General features: G+C 44.8%; 1 protein-coding gene and 1 long non-coding RNA gene across 2 annotated transcripts in view; one reads left to right on the forward strand and one right to left on the reverse strand.

Annotated features, from left to right (window-relative positions):
• The window catches only part of SDAD1 (SDA1 domain containing 1), a 31,320-nt gene extending 21,912 nt beyond the window's left edge, over positions 1-9,408 (forward strand). Inside the window, exons 13-22 of the mRNA XM_063458683.1 lie at positions 174-232; positions 350-426; positions 642-739; positions 1,259-1,335; positions 1,460-1,592; positions 1,684-1,775; positions 2,801-2,994; positions 3,909-3,993; positions 8,086-8,247; positions 8,937-9,408. Of these exons, the coding sequence (XP_063314753.1) occupies positions 174-232; positions 350-426; positions 642-739; positions 1,259-1,335; positions 1,460-1,592; positions 1,684-1,775; positions 2,801-2,994; positions 3,909-3,993; positions 8,086-8,247; positions 8,937-8,987 (1,028 nt within the window). The 3' untranslated portion in view covers positions 8,988-9,408. The remainder of the gene's footprint in view (positions 1-173; positions 233-349; positions 427-641; positions 740-1,258; positions 1,336-1,459; positions 1,593-1,683; positions 1,776-2,800; positions 2,995-3,908; positions 3,994-8,085; positions 8,248-8,936) is intronic.
• On the reverse strand, positions 2,877-4,665 carry LOC134614661 (uncharacterized). Its single transcript, XR_010091261.1, has 3 exons — positions 4,168-4,665; positions 3,872-4,125; positions 2,877-2,945 (listed from the first exon to the last, which is right to left on the reverse strand). It is a non-coding gene; the product is annotated as an uncharacterized LOC134614661 (long non-coding RNA).
• Positions 9,409-24,513: the final 15,105 nt, after the last annotated feature.

The raw sequence follows: 24,513 nt of genomic DNA on the forward strand, positions 1-24,513 counted from the left end.
GTACTGTGCAGTATATGAAATGGTGTGGAAATCACAAATAATGTGTAACAAAAAAAAATAAAAATCTAAATATAGGTAGATGGGTGGAAGAAGTATAGAGAAACATACGGGTGAGAATGTGGGGACAGCAGTTTTCCCCAGTTCTGTACTAACCACTGTCTATTGCTTTTTAGAGGTAACAAAGATTCTTTTGTTTGCTGCTCAAGCCACTCATCAGTTAGTGCCTCCAGAGGTGAGTACAAATCCTTTCCACATCTCCTACAATATATAAAAAAAAACATCCCTGCACAGCTCCACACACACAACAGAATAGAGTTTCTAAAGAAAAACAACTTTGTTTTCTCCCCAGGTTGCACAGTCTGTGCTGATGACAATTGCTAATAACTTTGTTACAGACCGAAACTCAGGAGAGGTTATGACTGTTGGGTAAGATTGTACACGGGCCACAATATAAAGATACATTATTTATATTAATATACAGTCCATACTACTGCTTTTTTTGTATGGCTAATGGTAAGCCATTTCCATATCTCTAAAACATGTATTTTCCATTTTAACTTGTGCTGGTATTTCTCAGAATATTTTTCCCTTCTATTAGTTTTTTATAAATGTTTATTTTAATTTGGGGTTTCCTTTTGCAGGTTAAATGCCATCAAAGAATTGACTGCTCGATGTCCATTAGCGATGACAGAAGATTTGCTTCAAGATCTCGCACAGTACAAGACACACAAAGATAAAAGTGAGTTGTAGTTTGACAGAACAGTTCATACAGGAAGTAACTAAAGCAGTGGTTTCCAAACCTGTCCTCAAGGCACGACTACCAGCCTAGGATTTAGGGATTACCCAGTTGTGTCTAAGGTGCTTTTAAAAAGGGGGGGGGAAGTTTTGGCCCCAGAGAGCTATAGGAAGTTCCTGCTTAGGAACTTCCAACTCTCCAGCAATAGTAGCCAGGTAAGTAGTTAAACCATTCAAAAACCGTTGACTGCTTAAACAGGACAATCCTGGCACCATAATCTCTATAACAATCTTTAATCTTCATGTTTCTTGGAGTGTTCCTAAGGGTTTCAGAAGATTTTCTAAAACACTTTTTACAAATTATTATTTTTACTGTGTTTGAAGACTGTGTTTTGTACCTCTTTCACTGCTTTAAATTGTTTAATGTTCATAATATTTAAGCAATGCCTCAAACTAATAGTTTTCTACTTGCATATAATCCTGATTTAAAAGGAAACCTGTATAATTTTGTGTCTCCAATTAGATGTCTCCATGTCTGCCAGGTCATTGATACAGCTCTTCAGATCATTAAATCCTAACATGTTGCAGAAGAAATTCCGGGTAGGTCATGGTAAACACTATTCTAAAATCGATGTTAAGGCACATTGCAGACGTGCTTATCCTGGAAAGGTAATTAAATTTAGGACATGCTTTTAGCAATAAACTATATTGTTAATACTTATAGGGTAAACCAACAGAGGCCTCCACTGAAGCACGAATTCATGCGTATGGAGAGTTGGTTGCAAAAGACTATATTCCAGGGGCAGAAGTTCTGGAAGTCGAAAAAGAAGAAAATAAAAATGAAGGCGAAGATGATGGTAAATTAATACCTTGAAAAAAATATATTTTTATGCATCCACAGTACAGGTAATGGCAAAAAAAATAAAAAAATGAAATTTATTTTTATAGATGGCTGGGAGAGTGCAAGTCTTAGTGATGATGATGAGGATGGAGAATGGATAGATGTTCATCATTCCTCAGATGAAGAACATCAGGAAGTTGTAAGTAGTGGGCCAATACAGTATTTATGCTTGTGTTTGGTGTATTTTTATTTTCTCTGAGGATTTTCAGATTGATTCTGGGATGGACACTTCCCTTCACACACTCACTCTTTCTCTCTCTCTCTCTCTCTCTCTGAATTTGCCTATAAAAGATTTTCATGGAGAACTCCTATTGAAAGTTCTCATTTTTTTGCTTTTCAATACAGGAAATGTGATATTCCTGGGATCCTAAAACCTCCTAGGATAGGGGTTGGAAAATGTTTAACCCCTTAAGGACCAAGCTTCTGGAATAAAAGGGAATCGTGACATGTCACACATGTCATGTGTCCTTAAGGGGTTACAATACATTTGCCCAGCTTTTACATTGTGGCATTACTCCTGGGTAGCTCTTTACCTATTGGCTTAGAGGAAAGTAAGAAATCAGGTGTAAATAAGAAATTACTCCAGTCTTTTTTTTTTCCCGTCCTCAGCAGGTCAGGAATACCTATTTAGGTATTTCAGTTCATCTTGCTGCTTTTTCATGCAGCATTTTGTTACATTCAGCCTCTTCTCAGAATCCCCAGGGAACAACTCTGTGCATGTTGACCTTCTGGGGACTAGTCGTAGTTACTGCAGACTTTATCTGGTAGCAACACTGGGTTAGTTATACAGCTGTTGTGATGTGAGTAGCAGCATGCTATCACATGTCTCCCTACTCCTGAGCGCTTTTTTCAAGGCTAACATATACCTATCCTTGTTATGTGCAGCTGTTGCTTATGCCTTTTCTCTTTCTTCCATCTTCTGGTAGTCTAGAGTTGTGTGGCTAAGCTCCTCTTAGCTTCAATGTTTAATGCTAGTACACTGCTGGCTGGAGTAATGGGGCTGCTGCCTTGCTAGGGAAGCTCTCCCTTCCTCTTCCCTCTTGTTCTCTCTGTTTGTATAATTTTTTTTTTATGACTAATTGCGGTGTAACTACTTTATAATTGAAAAACATTTTCTGATGTCAGCATTTCTTAAAGAAATAACATTAGCAATTTAACTCAAAGGCAGAGAAAATCCAAGCAATGCCAGAGGAGGAAAGGAAAGTCAAGGCTTCCGCAGTCAGTGGAAGCAGATTTCTCACCCAGGAAGAGTTTAAGAAGATCCGGATCGCTCAAATGGCCAAAGAAATTAATGCAGCTCCAGGAAAATCTGAAAAAAGGAAAAACATTGAAATTGACAGTAGTGATGATGAACGCAAGTATGTGTATTCTCTTAACCACAAGTACATTGCAATCTACAGGTTAAGATGCAGGCATCACATTTGTATCCTTACTCCGTGTGCTTTACACGTATTGGTGTATAGGGTAGCGTTTACAGATTATGCAATGGCTTAAAGAACATTTTAGAAATTGTTTAGGAGATTAGAAGTGGTTTCATACTGCTGGAAACTCCTGCTTTATAAATTAATGTTTTATTGTGTTAGCCTGTTAACTAAAAAAATTTAGCGGAAGCATCTAAACATTGCAAAGTAGAGGATTGAAGGCAGCATAGTGTCTCTAATAAGTCTATTCACTTAAAGGGACTCTATAGGCACCCAAACCATTTCATCTCAATAAAGGTTGTCTGGGTGCAGTGCCCCTGAAGTTTTAGTCATGCAATGTAGAAAATAGCCATTTTAGGGATAAGGCTAAACACACCTCTAGTGGCTGTCTTCTTGACTGCCACTAGAGGCGCTTCCACTGTGAGAACAGTCAAATTCTCTTCTTATACTCAACCACCTCTGATGCTTCTCATAGTTAACATTTGTCATCAACGGTGTCTTGATGCTGTAAGCAATATAAGTAAAAGCATAGTGCCGTTATATATATTTTTTAAAGAAATGGGGAACTTCTAGTCCTGAAGAAAAGATTATTTCCGAACAATAGTTTTAACAGCGGATCATAGTGCATGATATGCCAAGATTGCTAAATTTAGGCCAGAGTTACAATGCTGGGAATATAGACCATGATTGTAATGTTTCATTAGATTACAGACAAAAGCAAGTTTCAAGCATATTTGTAAACTTAATTGAACGCTCCTTGGTTACCTAGCAAACTATTTCTCTGTAAATTGTATCTGATGTTTGAATTGCAAACCTTTCTTCCATTATTCCTTTTCTTGCTTCAATTCCAGGGGTGAGCTACTTTCCCTTCGAGATATTGAGCACCTGCATAAGAAACCAAAAACTGACAAAGAAACAAGACTTGCGACAGTCCTGGTATGGTCTATATAAACGAAGATCTTTTACATGATGCATCACTATTTCTAAACTATTTCATGTCATCCATATGTTTGCCCTTAGCAGCTAGTTTTGGTAGAATAATGTATGATTGGTAGATTCCAGAAACACCTGGAGCTTGAACCAAAAGGAAAAGTCAATGACCCCCTACACTAACAGATAAGGTAATGGGTATGTCATCACATAGTCCTGCCTTTCTATGTTGTGTTCCATTCCCTCTCTACCTCTATACAGTGTATTGCTGATGCTCTCTAGGATCTTGATGGAAGCATAGCTGGAAAAAGTAAACAGCCAGGTATTACATGTGATCCAGATTTGTGAGGGACTGGATTTTTTGGCACTTGTATTCTGAATGTGGGGCCGCTTTGGATCCGCAAATCAAATCTCTTCTTTCTGGTAGTGTGGTTGATATGTCAAGAAAGGTGCAGGGAAGCAGCGCCTGTAGTATTGTTCTCGGATCCAAGGAAGTATGTGAAATAAGCAGAGAGAACGTAATATAGTGTAGTATGTTATAATTTCTGTTTAGATATGAAAGAAACAAATTGCACTTACAATTTTCTGGAGCTTATGTTCAGCTCCAGATTTATGCGCGTGGACGGAACAATCCCCGTCTGTGGATATGGAGTTGGGTCCTTGTGCTTGTTAGCAGATGTTGTTATACCGCAATCTGGCAGTCAGATGTCCTCAGTATACAGGAGAAGAAATTAAAACAAAATATAGTGCTCCAAGAGAAAATTCTTCAGCTGGAATCAGTGAATTTAAACTAGGGTTGTGAGAAGAATGAGGCGCAGACAAATTGATGATTAGACGTTGTTTATTAGAGGTGCTATTGGTAACCACTCTAATAGTATTTGCCCGCCAAGTGGAAAAAGGAGGGTGCAGAAAGGGACCAATCATAAAACCTCATGTGGGCTCCTTCTGTAGCAATTCATCAACTGCAGTTGGGTCGTTTGTGGCTGAAAGTAAGTTGGTGCATTCTAGAGTGCCTGTGGGGTGTTCTATGAGCCCTGTATGAAAACCATTGGAGAAATCAGAAATCGAAATGTGCAACAACCTGCAGACTTTGTAGCCCAGGAATACGACTGGTTTGCCTAGCTTATCTTTTTGGCCCCTGTCCTGACTGATGGAGGGGATTTTGGAGGGATCTGTTTTGCAGAGACACAAGTTGGAGGAGTGAGTGGTGGAGGAACATGCTGCACAAGATGGGGACCTCAGGCCGGCAAAATGCCTGCAGAACAACTGTGTCCAACTGACTCCAATCAATACGGTTACTAAACTGGGTCAGAGCTGCTACTGCTTTAGGCGAAACCCAAAGCCGAGAATGAATTTGGGGATGGAATTTTTATTTTTTTTATTTTATATTATTGAGATGAGGATCCCTGGTTTTGAGGACCAGGTTGTATTAGTAACGGCACTACCCTGGGTGTATGCGGGTGCATGTGTGGAGGCTAGAACGTCAGATGCGCTGCTAGTAGTAGGGATGATGTCCCTCTCTATATAGAACTGGCCCGCTAGCTAGTGCCGGTGACAAAGAACTTAACTACCCTGTGACGTTTGAATCCCTGCTAGTTGCCAAGTGGTGATGAGAGGCTGTACCTATGATTTGGCCCGTGGGGGATAGTGGCCACGAATCGTTGTGGTGGGGTGTTTGCCTCTTGGTGACCGTAAAGAGTTAAAAGCGTATAGCCGTGACATGTGACCCCTAAAAATCCCTGAAGGGGATATAGGGTAGATTTATCTAAATGTAGGGGCCTTGTGGAGATACCTCAGTGAGAAGTGGGGAATAGGCCTTGCGTGAACATGAGTAAGTAATACAATAAGGCCAGCTCCTAACGCTTTGCAGCCAGTTCTCTATCCCTAGCAGGCTTGTCTTGTAACCAATAACATAATTGTGACCGCACGTACCTAAGTAAACTGCAACACGAAACAGAGGGAGGAAAGAGCTGGAGGGAAGATACCCATCTGAAAATAAAGATCAATGATTACACTGGGATAATTGATATATAGGTTTAATGTTTGTGTATAAAAAACAGAACGTACCCTTACAGGTCTGATGTGAGCTTACTTAAGACCAGAGAGGGGTCTGTCTAGTGCACCTTTAAATAATAGAATATACGTATGGGTAAAAGAGGTAGGTATAAGAGGGGAGAGGAGATCTATAAAGAGAAATTTAATAAAATACCTGATAGGTGTAGGAATATGACTTCAGAATCCTAAATTTGCCTGATGGTGTTATAGTGAAAGCTGGCAAAATATAGGAGTTGAACAAAATGAACATAAGGAAACAAATACCTGACACAATGTTTGCAGGAAGAACACCGTTGTTTTCCTAAACGTCCAAGCGGCAGTCATAACAAGTGGGATGTAGTTGCCCATTTCTCACAGGACAGGTAGCATTGAAAAGGTTAAAACAACAAAATGCAGTCCACACCCCCAGGCTCATCACCTCCTAGCCTTATAAAGGGCAACTCGACCCTGAGCTCCCCAGTATTTACCTGTCCTCGAGAGAGACAGGTCAGGTAGCAGAGTTCTGCCTTCCCTTGGCAGAAATGGTGAAGTTATTCACCTTTATTTTGTGTTCTGTATAGACGTGGTGAGGGGGCTGCGGCTCCTGGAGGGTTCCGTCTTGCGTTTGAAGGGTGCTTAGTCAGTGCTCTGGTCCTTCAATTATCAGGTTATGTGAACACTGTGAATTCCTGTGTTTTACTCTGGGAGGCTCCATATGTGGACAACACACTGGGGTGTTGTTGCATTACACTTATGAATCGCAGAGTGCTATGCAAGTGCACAAAGCGATCTCGGCACCTGGTGAGAACTCTTGAATCTGGAGCCTAATGCAGGATAATTAAACCCAGCAGTAACGATCTGGCCACCGGGTGTGTTTCAGATTACTTACCAGTATGCTCTCACCAGCCCTCCAGCACACCAGAGGCTTATTAGGGTGAGACCAAGTAGCTTTCATCTTAATAATCTTTCCTTGCTAAATAAGCCTACGGCCTTACCAGTCTGAAAGTGCCTGATCTTGTGAGATCTTAGAAGCCATCCAGACTCTGACCTGGTTAGTAACTGTATGGGAGACCAACTAGGAACCTCAGGTGCCAATAGGAATGTAAATAATTGATATAGTACCTGAAGCTTAATATAACAAGAGAGCAAAGTGAGCACCGCATAGGGGAAATTAGACATAAATATGTATTTTTTACGTTTTATTTTTACCACCAGTGTAACATAGACTATGATTATGTAATCTAGAGAAAATACAATATGTATAACACACACACACAGAGCGCTATACAGTGAAAGGCTCCAGAAGGAGGTAGTAAATGGAAAACCGCGAAAGGCAAGTGTTTAACCGCACCACATAACTACTAAAAAATGTGCCAGAAGGAACCGAACAGAAAAGCCTGCGCGAATGGGGAGGTCCTCAGTGCATTCTGAACGAACAGTGAAAATTTATACCAAAGCTTATGGTACAAGACACATGCAAACGTTGAAAATTATGAAAACAGGCTTATCACAAACGGCTGAGTGAAAGTGGGCTAGGGAGGCTACGTTTTTAACCGAATGGAAGCAGTAATTTAAACAAATGGGACAAAGACAGTGAACGTAAGAATTTAAAACAAACGGATGTTCAGAAAAACGAATGGGCATTCTGTATGGCACTACGAAACATGCGAACGTAAGCAAGTACGGGGAGTTATGAAAGTTAAACATACGAACGGCCCTTGTGTATGAAAATGCAAAGGGAGCCCATCCCTGCGATTGGCAAGCCCGAACGTGTACATACGCAAGTGCGCCGTGGCCAGAAGCCGGTGTCTGTGAAACAGGAGCCGGGTCAGAGATATGGAGACACTGCAGGCCGCTTGTCGTAGCAACATCCCTTGAATCAGGCAAAGGTATATAGGGAAAACTCCTCCCACAAATTCAGGCCTAGAGCCTTTTACATATATATTTTGTGTAGGTGAGTGAAACCTTTTATACATTATTTTACTTGCATGTTTTATACATTTGACGTACATGTTTTATTTCTATTGATTTACTTGGTATAACACTGTAATTAATCTATGACAGGCTGGCAGAACAGACCGAAAAGAATTTGTAAGGAAAAGGACAAAAATGAATCCTCATGCCAGTTCCACCAACAAGGAAAAGAAGAAGAATAAAAACTTTATGATGATGCGATACAGCCAGAATGTTCGAACCAAAGGCAAGCGTTCATTCAGAGACAAGCAGGTAATGCATACAAAACATTTGGGACCAGTCCAGTAAATTAGACCTGTTGGTAAGCAATAGAAACTTGAGTTGAAGGTACAACCACTTAGATTTTTTCCATAGTTCCATAAATAACAGCGTACAGGATTATTGAGTTTGGCTTAGGCTAGTACTCCATCCAATGAAGAGTAACATACATTTATGACTAATGGTGGCAAATTATCTCTTTTACCAGCTTATGTTTACATAAAAGATATCAGGAAGGTGGCCCTTGTCCAGTGTTTGTACTGGTTACTGTCTTTTGTTCTTGCACTCCAGTGACCTATATTTACTGCTGTTATTATGTGTGGGGGGGGGGGGGAGACTTTTTGTTTGCGGAAAAAAAAGTAAATATATATATATATATGTTTGTTTTTTGTTACATATTCAGGCAGCAGATGTGCCTGCACTAGATGTATGGGAGGAGAACAGTATAATTAGTTTCCCTAGTGCCAATTCTTAATGTATTCTTACAGGAAGTGTGTCCTGTGTATTTCAGATAAAGGTAATCCGTTTTTAGGGGAGTGGAAACCATTACAGGTTATGATCAGAGTATACAGTGCAGCCATGCCTTTAAAGCACCATATTTAAAATGTTTTGAATTTGTTTTTTGCCAGCTGAATTCAAACACTATATGATATTTAGCTCCCATCTTATTTTTTCTTTTTCAGATTGCTTTGCGAGATGCTCTTTTGAAGAAAAAGAAAAGGCTCATGAAATAAATGCAGAAGGCGTATATCAGAGGCTTTATTGATCTACATACAAAGAAACTGCAATATACACCATAGTGTGTATATATCAGAACAAATACAATTCCTGCAGAATTTTGACGTGGAATCAAATTGAATCCTATGTTTTTGTGCAAAAATGTAAATTCATTTTGAAATCCTGACAAGACAAGTCAGAGTTAAGTGTATAACCCTTTTGGTGAAAGCCGAATGAAAAATGTACACTGCAGACAGATTATAATGCTAGTATGTAATCTCATACATTTTTTAAATATTCAGAATTCAATTCTCACCCTCTGAACTATCAGAAAAAGATACTTTCTAATCTGACTGAATGTTGTAAAAAGGATCACTGTTCTTGATAACAGAACATTACATATCGCTTTATTCAAATAAAACATTTTGTAATATTTCATTTCTTGTCTTCTCTGTATACATTTAATGTCTAGTTTTAACTTCTCCTCGTTATGTACTTTCTCAACGCTGACTGCTAGGTTCAAAGGACAAAGCTGACCTCAATGATTCAAAGGTAACGGAGATGGAGGCACCCAGTTGCAGGATAGAAAAGTGGGCATTTCTACATGTATTTTTTTTATTTATTTTTTATAGAGACAGCATCATTTAATTTAAACTTGGGTTCACCAATAGGGTGATCCCTCTTCCATTCTCTACATCCTGTAGTATTAACAGTGGTACCTGTAAACAAGTTTAGGAAACATTCCCAGTACTCATCAGGGACATGTAAGGGTACAGTTCCTAGATGAGGTCTGGCACTACCACATACATAACAGGTTGACCTGTTATTGGTTTGGCATTATATCCATTCCAGCCATAGGTTTGTATCTGTATACACGCTATGGTATCTTCAAACGTGGGATCTGCTATGGCCATCATCTCACCAAGGGTTTGAATGTGGGGCTTTAGAGGATTAACAAGGGTTTGTCTAGTGGTGAGGCTTTCCCATTCTTTGGAGTTCCACATATCTTTTAAGTGGAATTTTCCTCGATTACCTCCAATACCTCCTCTTAAAAAGGTACTGAGAATATAAATACCTTGATCTCCGGGACTGGGGTTTTCAATATTTTAGGTAAATTTCATGGAGTGCCCAGTTTGCCCTGTAGGGGTACATGTACCTGGCTTTGTTAGGGTCATTCTAGTCAAGAGGGACTTCCCATTCTTATCCTTTTTATCTAATGCATTCTGTGGCTTATAACCCCAATCTGTCCCGGTGTTCCATTCACCTGAGCCCCAATAATCATAATTGTTTCCCCTCTTTGAGCAATATTTTGCTCATGTTATCGGTTAACATTCTCCCAGGACAGAAAAATTTCCACATTATGGCATTCCCAAGCAATCATGTGGTCTACAAGAAACAGAAACTCAGAAAAAACAACACTTAATACTTTTGCAGACAGATATATAGAAAATGGATGTTTAAGACAAAATGGAACTTGGGCTTATAGCAAATATATTATTGCACAACCAGGACCTTGCGTCCTAAATCTTAACCATTTCCCTATTCCAAAGGTCCAGTCAAAACCAGTCATATCCTCACGCAGTTCCTCAAAACATGGGAATCCATCCTTGGCACATTCAACATATATCAAAAACACACATAGTACACATCCCTGGGTCAGCTAACACTTCCTCTCTCTCTGACTAACTCTACAAAAATAAAAATAGTTCAATAGTTCAGCATAGTTCAGAAAAATAGAATAAGTCTTTCACAGAGTATAAAGAAGTCAGTTTAGACACCAGACATTTTGTTCCATAAAATGGCTAAAGGTAGCAATATGGCTGACAACAAGACAGTGTCAGCTTCCACATAGTTCTTTTGTTTGCTGGATTTTCACCACAATGCTCTGTGCAACACCCCAATGGTTGAAAGGGTTATTACAGAACCAGCGGTATTAGACAGCACTGTACCTTCAGGACTTTCCAAGTTCTTGCGTGCAAAGTTTATGTTCTCATAAATAAGTATCTAAGTTTCTTCGGCCTGCATGGATAATGACCAAACAGATGTAATTGCAAAATACTTATTGCATGGTCAGCCAGAGAGATTGGTGTGTAGTCCCAGAAATCAGGCGGCACAAACACTTCAGGACGGTCTCTACAATCATACAAACACAAGGATCAATACAACATTAATTAATTAATTACCTAGGCTAAAACTTAAATTAGAGATTAAGGTTAAACCCTTAATTTGTGTAACATGTACTTCTCTTATATTTGATTATATTTTATGCAATCTGTCTTCTATGAAGTTTTACATAATACCCCTTTGGAATGCCTTTGTACGGATGAGAGAAGCACTCACTCTTATAGAAATGCTTGTTAGGATGAATATTAAAACACTAACATATACATATGGGGATAATTCCCAATAAAACTCTGTTCCTAAACTTGAACCTTGATTTGATATTCAAAATTAATTACTTTAATAATCCCGAATAATTCAATACTCTTGGATAGTGATGTACCGAACTGTCCGCCGGCGAACTTAGCGTGTTCGCGTTCGCCGCGGCGGGTGGACACATGCGCAGTTCGATCCGCCCCCTATTCGTCATCATTGGGCAAACTTTGACCCTGTGCCTCTCGGTCAGCAGACACATTCCAGCCAATCAGCAGCACTCCCTCCCTTCCACACCCTCCAACCTCCCTCCCAGCATCCATTTTCGATTCATTCTGAAGCTGCATGCTTAGTGAGAGGAGGGAAAGTTTAGCTGCTGCTGATTAGATAGGGAAATTGATAGCTAGGTTAGGGTATTCAGTGTCCACTACAATCCTGAAGGACAGCTGTAAGGACAGCACCCCAAAAAGCCCTTTTTAGGGCTAGAACATCAGGCTGCTTTTTTTTTTCCCCCTGTGTAATGTAATTGCAGGTGCCTGCCTGCCTGCCAGCTTCTGTGTGAGGTTCACATTGGATACTGTGCCTACATGCCCAGTGCCACCACTCATCTGTTTTTACAATAGGTTAAGCTTTAGATTTAAAAGAAATATTTTGTTTTCACTGTAATAGAAGAGCAGTAGCCTGCCTGCCAGCTTCTGTGTCAGGCTGGATGCCTTGCCCATTTGCACAGTCAGTGCCACCACTCATCTGTTTTTACAATAGCTTAAGCTTTAGATTAAAAAATATATATTTCTTTTCACTGTAATAGAAGAGCAGTTGCCTGCCTGCCAGCTTCTGTGTGAGTTTCACATTGGATACTGTGCCCACTTGCCCAGTGCCACCACTCATATCTGTTTTTACAATAGGTTAAGCTTTAGATTTAAAAGAAATAAATTTTTTTCACTGTAATAGAAGAGCAGTTGCCTGCCTGCCAGCTTCTGTGTGAGGTTCACAGTGGATACTGTGCCCACTTGCCCAGTGCCACCACTCATATCTGTTTTTACAATAGCTTAAGCTTTAGATTTAAAATAAATAATTTTTTTTCACTGTAATAGAAGAGCAGTTAGTTGTCTGCAAGCGTCTGGGTATCAGGCCTCCTTCAGCGTGTGCTCTGCAGACCTTTGCCAGCGTGCTTTGACAGTTGCCAATCATATCTGGTGTCTCTTTAGCGTGCTTTTACAAAGAAAAAAGGTTTCCAGTGTAAGCTAATAGCAGCCAGTCAGTGTCCTTCAAGCGGCTCTGTCAGGCCTTCCTTCAGCGTGTGCCCTGCACAACCCTGCCAGCGTGCTTTGACAGTTGCCAATCATATCTGGTGTCTCTTTAGCGTGCTTTTACAAAGAAAAAAGGTTTCCAGTGTAAGCCAATAGCAGCCAGTCAGTGTCCTTCAAGCGGCTCTGTCAGGCCTTCCTTCAGCGTGTGCCCTGCACAACCCTGCCAGCGTACTTTGACAGTTGCCACTCATATCTGGTGTCTCTATAGCGTGCTTTTACATAGAAAAAAGGTTTCCAGTGTAAGCTAATAGCAGCCAGTCAGTGTCCTTCAAGCGGCTCTGTCAGGCCTTCCTTCAGCGTGTGCTCTCCAGAACTGTTCCAGTGCACATTGCCAATCATATCTGGTGTCTCTATAGCGTGCTTTTAAAACCAAAATTTTTTTTCACTGTTATAGATTGAATAGCAGTTACTTGTCTTCAAGCGGGTATGTCAGGCCTACAGTGTGTGCTCTGCAGAACTGTTCAAGTGCACATTGCCAATCATATCTGGTGTCTCTATAGCGTGCTTTTACAAAGAAAAAAGGTTTCTAGTGTAAGCTAATAGCAGCCAGTCAGTGTCCTTCAAGCGGCTCTGTCAGTCCTTCCTTCAGCGTGTGCTCTCCAGAACTGTTCCAGTGCACATTGCCAATCATATCTGGTGTCTCTATAGCGTGCTTTTAAAACCAAAATTTGTTTTTCACTGTTATAGATTGAATAGCAGTTACTTGTCTTCAAGCGGGTGTGTCAGGCCTACAGTGTGTGCACTGCAGAACTGTTACAGTTCACATTGCCAATCATATCTGGTCTCACAGTAGCTTGCACGCATAGTACCACTAATCCCCCAAAAAATGACAGGCAGAGGCAGGCCACCCCGCAGGGGCCGTCGTTGTCGTGGTGCTGTGATTCCCTTTTGCCCTAGAATAATGCCCAGTTTTCAGAAGCCACGTACCCTGAACTTGAAAAGTTCTGAGGACATAGTTGACTGGCTAACACAGGACACCCAATCTTGTACAGCCTCCGCTCGGAACCTTGACGCACCATCCTCCTCCAGCTTAGCTTCAGGCACCTCTCAAGATACCACTCACCCGCCTGCCGCCACCACCAAAACTAGCACTGCAGCCGCTTTACTTGGTATGTCAGAGGAGTTATTCACACACCCGTTTGAAGAAATGAGTGATGCGCAACCATTATTGCTAGAGGATGTAGATAACAGGGATATGTCTCAGGCAGGCAGCATTAAACACATGGAGGTACGGTGTTTTCTGAGTTGTCAGATACAAGCGAAGCGGTTGATGATGACGATGCGTCCATGGATGTCACGTGGGTGCCCGCTCGGCAAGAAGAAGAACAGGGCGAAAGTTCAGATGGGGAGACAGAGAGGAGGAGGAGGAGACGACGAGTTGGAAGCAGGGGGGGGGTCATCGCAAGGAGCTAGTGGCACAGTCAGACAGCATGCATCGGCACCCGGGGTCAGCCCGACAGCACGCCAATCAACGCATGCTGTGTCCACCACCAGAATGCCGTCATTGCAGAGCTCAGCAGTGTGGCATTTTTTTTGTGTGTCTGCCTCTGACAACAGCGATGCCATTTGCAACCTGTGCCAAAGGAAACTGAGTCGTGGGAGGTCCAACACCCACCTAGGTACAACTGCTTTGCGTAGGCACATGATCTCACATCACAAACGCCTATGGGATCAACACATGAGTATAAGCAGCACACCTACTCTAAGCCGCCATCCTCCTCCTGGTCCAGCATCTTCAGCCACGTCAACCACTGCTGTCCTCCTTGCCCCCTCTCAACCATCCGCCACTCCGTCTCCCGCCTTGAGCAGTTCCCGCTCATCTGCCCACAGTCATGTGTCTGTTAAGGACATGTTTGAGCGTAAGAAGCCAATGTCACCAAGTCACCCCCTTGCCCAGCGTCTGACAGCTGGCTTGTCCGAACTATTAGCCCGCCAGCTTTTACCATGCAATCTGGTTGAGTCTGAGGCGTTCAAAAATTTGTAGCTATTGGGACACCGCAGTGGAAGGTACCCGGCCGGAATTTCTTTTCACAAAAGGCAATCCCCAACTTGTACTCGATTGAGCAAAAGGAAGTCATGGCATGTCTGGCACACAGTGTTGGGGCAAGGGTCCATCTGACCACTGATACCTGGTCTGCAAAGCATGGTCAGGGCAGGTATATCACCTACACTGCGCATTGGGTAAACCTGCTGACGGCTGACAATCAAGGAATGCGTGGCATTGCAGAGGAGTTGGTGACACCACCACGAATTGCAGGCAGTCCTGCTGCCACCTCCTCTACTCCTCCTACTCCATCCTCTTCCATAACCTCCTCGGCTGAGTCCTCTTGTGCTGCTGCGTCTTGCTCCACATCAACGGCACCCCCCCAGCTCCCCAGGTACTATTCCACATCCCGCATACGGCAGTGTCACGCCGTCTTGGGTTTGACTTGCTTGAAAGCAGAGAGTCACACCGGACAAGCACTCCTGTCCGCCCTGAACGCACAGGTGGAAAAGTGGCTGACTCCGCAGCAACTGGATATCGGCAAAGTGGTGTGTGACAACGGAAAAAATTTGATAGCGGCATTGAAGTTGGGCAAGTTGACACATGTGCCGTGCATGGCACATGTGTGTAATCTGATCGTACAACGCTTTGTGCATAACTACACAGGCTTACAGGACGTCCTGAAGCAGGCCAGGAAGGTGTGTGGCCATTTCAGGCGTTCCTACACGGCCATGGCTCACTTTGCCGATATCCAGCGGCGAAACAACATGCCAGTGAGGCGTTTGATTTGCGACAGCCCTACACGTTGGAATTCAACACTCCTAATGTTCGACCGCCTGCTCCAACAAGAAAAAGCTGTTAATGAATATTTGTATGACCGGGGTGCTAGGACAGCCTCTGGGGAGCTGGGAATTTTTTTGCCACGTTACTGGACGCTCATGCGCAATGCCTGTAGGCTCATGCGTCCTTTTGAGGAGGTGACAAACCTAGTCAGTCGCAACGAAGGCACCATCAGCGACATCATACCATTTGTTTTCTTCCTGGAGCGTGCCCTGCGAAGAGTGCTGGATCAGGCTGTAGATGAGCGTGAAGAGGAAGAGGAAGAGTTGTGGTCACCATCACCACCAGAAACAGCCTTATCAGCATCGCTTGCTGGACCTGCGGCAACGCTGGAAGAGGATTGTGAGGAAGAGGAGTCAGAGGAGGAATGTAGCTTTGAGGAGGAGGAGGAGGAGCAAGACCAAACACAACAGGCATCCCAGGGTGCTCGTTGTCACCTATCTGGTACCCGTTGTACGTGGCTGGGGGGAAGAACATACCTTCAATGACATCAGTGAGGAGGAGGAACGGGAAATGAGTAGCTCGCCATCCTACCTTGTGCAAATGGGGTATTTCATGCTGTCCTGCCTGTTGAGGGACCCTCGTATAAAAAGGCTGAAGGAGAACGACCTGTACTGGGTGTCCACGCTACTAGACCCCCGGTATAAGCAGAAAGTGGCGGAAATGTTACTGAATTACAACAAGTCGGAAAGGATGCAGCAGTTCCAAAATCAATTAAAAAGTATGCTTTACACAGCGTATAAGGGTGATGTCACAGCACAACGGGAATCTAACAGGGGGAGAGGTGGAAGTCATCCTCCTCCTCCCACGACCACGCCGGCAAGGACAGGACGCTTTAAAGACGTGTTGTTGATGGAGGACATGCGGACCTTTTTAAGTCCTACGGCATCGCCACAGCCCTTCGGGATCCACCCTCAGAGAGCGACTCGACCGACAGGTAGCAGACTACCTCGCCTTAACTGCAGATATCGACACTCTGAGGAGCGATGAACCCCTTGACTACTGGGTGTGCAGGATTGACCTGTGGCCTGAGCTATCCCAATTTGCGATAGAACTTCTGGCCTGCCCCGCTTCAAGTGTCCTGTCAGAAAGGACCTTCAGTGCAGCAGGAGGTATTGTCACTGAGAAGAGAAGTCGCCTAGGTCAAAAAAGTCTAGATTACCTCACCTTTATTAAGATGAATGAGGGATGGATCCCGAAGGGACTGACACTGGGCGATACATTCGATTAAAAAAGGCCTGATGAGATGAGCTGCCTTGGGCTAAAAATGGTCCACACGCTGCTGTATTTTTTTATTTTTTTTTTAAATTCTTTATTTTTGTGGTGCTTTGCATGACAGTAAAACAGTACATTGCAAGTCAGAATTTCCAGTATATAGCATTAACATATTTATCTTGCATCTTGTGACACTGCACCAATTATATAATTTTATAAAATACAAGCAATAACTTGGATCCGGGTCATTAACCGCTTAACCTGTGTTATTTGTGTGTTTGAGTCGTATATTCGGTGCTGGTATCCGCGTTCCGTGTGTGAAGTAGTTATGGAGTATGTGGTGCCTCCATGGTTATGACACTTGGGTGTGCCTTTATGTGTCGGTATGGTGTCCCATGGGCATATTGATGGGTGTGTACTAGTGAGTGACTTCTGAAGCGTGTGGGCTGTCCAGTGCAGCCTCCTGTCGTGAGTGTGGTCTCTGCCTCACGTGATCGAAACTCCTAACCTAGGGAGTCGCGGGGGGGGGGGGGTGGTCATGGTAAGAGTGTAGCAGTCACTCCATTAAGCGTTTGTGGTATGTCCCCGTCTTAGGTGTACCAGTCGTGCGAGAGTGGGTCCCGTTGAGCCTGTGGTGTCAGTCAAGTACGGTCCATGTCAGGGTTAGGCCTGTCGATTGTTGTACGTGTGTCAGTCTTCTAGTAGGGATCGCAACAACATAAACAATAAACCGTTTAAACGTCCTTTTGTAACTCAGGTATGGTGTGAAGTTAGATAGGTTTCTCCTGACCTATGCTTTTGTATGCAATTCTTGACTCGTTTTAGACTTCACAAACCCTCGAGCTTAAAGCTCTACACCCACTAAGAGTGCAGGACAAACCCTAATCTTTGCAGAATAATGTACGTTGCCATATGGACACTTTGACGGTAGGTAATGGGTCGTATACAACCTGTACCTTTACTATGCTGCCCTCTTAAAGGCCGGCTACTGTTCAGTATTCTAGATTAGTCATCTATATAAGGTAAGCATTTAATGGGCTTTAGCAATATATACATTTTGTCAGACCATTTAATCTTGCTTTTGTAGCTTGAAAGTAGTGAGGTGTGTTTATTAAATTTTAGTGCCCCTATTCAGCCTTAGGAGGGTAATGTCCCCTAGTCATGGGACACTGAGCTTGGCTTTAACCTCTATCAGATGTTTGGAGACCTTACAAACTGACAGCCACCGGCTCAAAAACAGGGTTCAGGAGAAAGAACAAGGTAATAAACAATTGTGATTTTCGCATTGAGTGTACGAACTGTAGGAATTATGGTAACGTTTCCAAAACGGCACTTGGATACCAAAATTGGGCTCACAAAAAAAAAAATATATATATATATATATTGTTGCCCCCAAGAACAATGGGGTACTATAAGAAATGTTAAACGTTCAATGAAAATAACTTTGCAGTCTTTAGACCTGAGGTAAAGGTGAGCGCTGGGAAGGTGTCCCTACTGTGCCTCATTGTCAGCCAGTCCCTTGAGGCTGTCTTGGGTCCGAGGACCGAAGGCTTCTGTTCCGCGGTACAAACGTTGCGGTGCGCTCTGGGTCCCAATTGGTAGTAGAGGGTCTTGAGGGTGAGTTGGCGGTCGGTGGGTCCAGTCCCAAGGCCTGTATTATTGTGGGTGCCTCTTCCATGGAGGCAAGTGTGAGTTGGGATCCGTTCTGTGGTATCACCAGGGATCCGTGTGCCCCCCATCGATAGGTGATGTCTGCTGCCATCAGTCTGTTGGTGAGGGAGCTGAAGGTTTTGCGCCACATGAGGGTAGACTTTGTAAGATCCTGGAAAAAGGTTAGGCTAGCGCCCTCAAATATCAGGGGTGTTTTACCTTTTAATGCAGACATGACCTGAATCTTGTCGTGTACATTTGGGCACCTGAGTATCACATCTCTGGGTGTGTTTGAGCGTACCTTTGAGGACGTAGGCAGGTGGTAGATCTCCTCAGTGACCATCTTCTTGACCGTGGTGTGAGGCAGAATAGTGTCCAGAAGGCGCCTTGTGTAGTGCGGTAGTTCATCTGGCAAGATGGCTGCCGGGATGCCTCTAATTTTTATATTAGTGCGCCGATGGCGTTCCTCCATGGTTGTCTGCTGTGCCATTATGGCTCTTTGTTGCGCCTGAAGGTGGTGCATTGATTCTTGCAGCTCAGCTAGGTGAGTTTGCATGTCTGTAATGTGTTTTTCATTAGAGTGTACCCTGTTTATAGTGGCAGTGATGTCCTTTTTGATGGGGGCCAGTTCTGCCGCAAGGATTTTATGGAAGTCCGAAAATAGGATTTTTAAATCATGCCTGGATGTTGGGGTCATGTCTGCTGGAGGGTCTAGTTGGTGTTGTGGCCCTATGTGGGCTTCTGAGGTTGTTTCTGCCTCCGGTTGATCCGTGTGTTGGTAGTGGGGCGCCGTATGCGGCGTGTCCGCGGGAGTAGTTTTAGCCAGAGCAGGCCTTTGAAGCATGGTCCCTATGTCCCGGTTTTGTTTTATGGCTTGTGGGCGCTGTGAGCGGCGGCCCATGGCTGGTGTGTGTGCCGGATGGTCTGACCTTTGGAGGGAGGCTTCGTCCCACGCTTGTCGCGCTCCGTAGCCGCCGAGTAGTTTCTCCAGGTCTGGGATTGTGAGCGTGGGGTAGGCCCCAACCTTCCGTCTCCACTTCTGCTGGGTGGAAGCCGCAAAGAAGGGCACCGATCGGCTCGGGAGTAGGTAGGGAGTCCAGCTGGGGGCTGGAGTGTCAGGGTCTTACCTGAGTAGGGAGTCTGTAGCGCAGATATGTTGCTCACCCTTGCAGATAGCCACAGGCCGAGGTGGTCAGGTAAGAATTCACCTGGCCTGTGGGTCTGTGCACGGGGGCTGTGCAGGATGCAGTACCAAATACGCAGGACAGGCAAGGACAGAACCAGCAGGATAGTCGAGGGATAGCCGAGGTCAAAGGATGCCAGAGGTCAGGAACAACGAGGAGTAGCCCAAGTCAAGGGATGCCAGAGGTCAGAATAAACGTAGTCACAAGCCGAGGTCAAATAAACGAAGCAGATAAACTGGAACACTGTTACGACACAGCAACACTAGATCAAAGACTTGACACTGAGCACAGGAAGAGGCTGGGTTTAAATACCCTGCTGATGACCGATGAGAGTCAGGTGAGACACAGCCAAGTCAAGGTGCAGCCCCCGGTGTATAAGCCATGCCAGGATGAACAGGACCGGACTCAGTAGTCTCTGTGTAAAGCTGCTGTGGCTCAGAGGTAGAAATCAGGACTAGGACTGATAAGTTCCCCGGTTCAAGTCCCCTGTTGGGAACTCCAGGAGCGACCACGTCTGGCTGTCTGTCTAACAGGTGAGTACCCTGACAGTACCTCCCCCTTTAAAAACGACCTCTGGGCGTAAGTAGGTTCCTCATTGAAATAATCCGCCTCTCCAGAGTCACTCTCAGAATCCATCGAGTCCCCATAGTGAAAGTCCTCAGTATGGAATCCCTTATTAGCTCGGGATTTCCCAGTACCAGCTTCTGGTACGGCTGACGATCTGTCTAGGTTCTGGGTAGGGGTGGCAAGAACTTCCACAACTTCGGCAGGAACAGTGCTCGTAGCTAGCAGTGCTTTTTCGAACACTTCTAGGTCTTTTTTACAGACCGTAGTGCCATTAGAAGCAATGACACAATCCATAGGTAAATCCTTTTCAAGTGGGCAGGAAGTAGTGGTGGTACTACAGGAAGTAACTTTGGTAGTAGATGCAGACGACTCTGGAGCAGGAGGTATAGCATTTTCCATGGAAGCCAAGCCTGGGCAGGAATAACGGCTCCCTTGTAGCTCTTTAGGCTGATATGCGGTGTACACTGGACGAAGGATATTATTACCCAGTCGGAGAGCTGGAGGTCTAGGAGGGCGAACAGGACAAAGCGTGATGAAGTGTCCTCCTTCTCCACAGTAAAAACACAGACCATGGCTTCTCCTTCGGTCCCTCTCCCTAGGTGTGACTTTGCAGTGGACACGTCCAATTTGCATAGGTTCCTCAGGGTCAAGTGGAACACAGGATACCTCTGGAGTTTTCCTGGGAACTGGGTCATAAGAGGGCATCACTGGGGTGTGGTGATAGTACTCGGTTCCTTGGTAACGTAGACTCCGCGATTTTTTAGTAGGTGGAGCTGGCTTGGGCTTAGTGGTCCTGCACTGTGAGTCCATAGCAATAATAAAGGATTCCCAGCTGACAAGGACATGACTCTTCCTCTGCAACATTTGGTAAGACCAAACTTTGATGCGTCCAGACAACAGGTTGATAGCCGCTCTGACCCTGATGAAATCCGTGGCGTAAGTTCGAGGCTTTAAAGAAAACAATACCTCGCAATCCATCCTGAATGACTGAAAGGACGTGTAGTTACCATCAAATCTGTCGGGCATGATGACAAAGGGTTCCGGAGCTGGATGTACTGCGCCTTTAAGAGAAAAAATTTCTTGCTGCAACTCCGAAACAGTCTGGGCCAGGCTGGACACTTGCTGGAGTGAGGATGAGCACATTTCTGCGGACTCCATATTGGTCAAGTCTTTTGTCAGGGTCTTACCTGAGTAGGGAGTCTGTAGCGCAGATATGTTGCTCACCCTTGCAGATAGCCACAGGCCGAGGTGGTCAGGTAAGAATTCACCTGGCCTGTGGGTCTGTGCACGGGGGCTGTGCAGGATGCAGTACCAAATACGCAGGACAGGCAAGGACAGAACCAGCAGGATAGTCGAGGGATAGCCGAGGTCAAAGGATGCCAGAGGTCAGGAACAACGAGGAGTAACCGAAGTCAAGGGATGCCAGAGGTCAGAATAAACGTAGTCACAAGCCGAGGTCAAATAAACGAAGCAGATAAACTGGAACACTGGTACGACACAGCAACACTAGATCAAAGACTTGACACTGAGCACAGGAAGAGGCTGGGTTTAAATACCCTGCTGATGACCGATGAGAGTCAGGTGAGACACAGCCAAGTCAAGGTGCAGCCCCCGGTGTATAAGCCATGCCAGGATGAACAGGACCGGACTCAGTAAAGCTGCTGTGGCTCAGAGGTAGAAATCAGGACTAGGACTGATAAGTTCCCCTGTTCAAGTCCCCTGTTGGGAACTCCAGGAGCGACCACGTCTGGCTGTCTGTCTAACAGGTGAGTACCCTGACATGGAGGAGGTTGGATCGGCTGAGGGTGTTGGGATTTTTAATAGATTGTGCCCGTTTACTGGGGAGCTTGTCAAGATGGCGTCCGTTTAGCTCGCTGGTTAAGCTCCGCCCCCCACGCTGCTGTATTTTAGCTCTGAATAACGTTTGACTTGCGTGACTTATCCGCCACCAACTAGGGTTCAAGCCGCCATGTTTTAGGGCACTTTCTGCTTGTGAAACAAACATCAATTTTTCTGTCCGCTGCTACAGCAGCGGCTGCAACAATACCAAATTTTTCAGGCATGTGTACATGCCTAATTTTTAGGCCCACTGGTGCAGCACTGTGGCTTCAAAAACCAAACCAAAAAAAAATCCTCCACGATGGCACCAATATACCAGTGGTCTAAGCATTTTCCCACCTTGGCCTAAAAAGGGGAGGTGATTCAACAATTAAAAATCGCTGCCATTTACACGTCCACTGATAGGAGACGCGGAAGGTATTAAACTGATATGAACAATACTAAACTCACCACTCCTATCTGGTGGCACATTAGCTTGCCCGCGCAGTGCCCCAAATGTCAAGTAAGAGGACCGACCAAGCATCTTCTTCCATCTCCCTGTTACATAAATCAATGCCATATCCATAGAAATTGTACATAATATCCAGGAGAGTTTTACAGGGCCAAATCTTGTCGCCTGTTGAAAGAGGTGACCTTGCTCGGGTCCCAGGTGTGCGGTTCCTAAAATGGCTGCCATATACACGTCCACTGATAGGAGACGCGGAAGGTATTAAACTGATATGAACATTTACTAAACTCACCACTCCGAGTGCTGTTATTTATTTAATTTTTTTGTGGTGAGGCTTTACAGGACAGAGTGCTTCTCCACGGGACATGTTAACTCACGGGCAGCTGGCTCATCAAGGAACCAGAGCAGCTTGAACGAGGTGACCTTGCTCGGGTCCCAGGTGTGCGGTTCCTAAAATGGCTGCCATATACACGTCCACTGATAGGAGACGCGGAAGGTATTAAACTGATATGAACTCCACTCCTATCAGTAGGCCCGTCCCATTGTGATTTATGCCCCCCACCCACCGCGCAGGGATGGGGGCCGGGGGGGAGGAAAGTGATTTATGGCCCGCGCGGTGGGGGCCGAGGGGGGGAGGACAGTAGGTCCCCCCCATTGTGATTTATGGCCCCCACCCACTGCGCAGGGGTTGGGGAGGACAGTAGCTCCCCCCAGTGTGTATCATGGGCTTTGAGGACAGGTGTCAATCCATACCTGCCAAGTGACCCTATGTAGGGGGAACAGTCCCTATTCTGCTCTGTGTCAGTGTGTATCATGGTCTCTGTGGACGGGGAACAGTCTCTATTCTGCTCTGTGTCAGTGTGTATCATGGTCTCTGTGGACGGGGAACAGTCTCTATTCTGCTCTGTGTCAGTGTGTATCATGGTCTCTGTGGACAGGGAACAGTCTCTATTCTGCTCTGTGTCAGTGTGTATCAGGGGTTTTGAGGGCAGGTGTCAATCCATACCTGCCAAGTGACCCTATGTAAGGGGAACAGTCTCTACTCTGCTCTGTGTCAGTGTGTATCATGGTCTCTGTGGACGGGGAACAGTCTCTATTCTGCTCTGTGTCAGTGTGTATCATGGTCTCTGTGGACAGGGAACAGTCTCTATTCTGCTCTGTGTCAGTGTGTATCAGGGGCTTTGAGGACAGGTGTCAATCCATACCTGCCAAGTGACCCTATGTAGGGGGAACAGTCTCTATTCTGCTCTGTGTCAGTGTGTATCATGGTCTCTGTGGACGGGGAACAGTCTCTATTCTGCTCTGTGTCAGTGTGTATCATGGTCTCTGTGGACAGGGAACAGTCTCTATTCTGCTCTGTGTCAGTGTGTATCATGGTCTCTGTGGACAGGGAACAGTCTCTATTCTGCTCTGTGTCAGTGTGTATCAGGGGCTTTGAGGACAGGTGTCAATCCATATCTGCCAAGTGACCCTATGTAGGGGGAACAGTCCCTATTCTGCTCTGTGTCAGTGTGTATCAGGGGTTTTGAGGACAGGTGTCAATCCATATCTGCCAAGTGACCCTATGTAGGAGGAACAGTCCCTATTCTGCTCTGTGTCAGTGTGTATCAGGGGTTTTGAGGACAGGTGTCAATCCATATCTGCCAAGTGACCGTATGTAGGGGGAACAGTCCCTATTATGCTCTGTGTCAGTGTGTATCAGGGATCATTAGGATAGGTGTCAATCAATATCTGCCAAGTGACCCTATGTAGGGGGAACAGTCCCTATTCTGCTCTGTGTGAGGAGGAGGAACGGGAAATGAGTAGCTCGGCATCCAACCTTGTGCAAATGGGGTCTTTCATGCTGTCGTGCCTGTTGAGGGACCCTCGTATAAAAAGGCTGAAGGAGAACAACCTGTGCTGGGTGTCCACGCTACTAGACCCCCGGTCTCTATTCTGCTCTGTGTCAGTGTGTATCAGGGGTTTTGAGGACAGGTGTCAATCCATATCTGCCAAGTGACCCTATGTAGGAGGAACAGTCCCTATTCTGCTCTGTGTCAGTGTGTATCAGGGGTTTTGAGGACAGGTGTCAATCCATATCTGCCAAGTGACCCTATGTAGGGGGAACAGTCTCTATTCTGCTCTGTGTCAGTG

The sequence above is a fragment of the Pelobates fuscus genome, chromosome 6 (genome assembly GCF_036172605.1).
Source record: "Pelobates fuscus isolate aPelFus1 chromosome 6, aPelFus1.pri, whole genome shotgun sequence".
Lineage (NCBI taxonomy): Eukaryota > Metazoa > Chordata > Amphibia > Anura > Pelobatidae > Pelobates > Pelobates fuscus.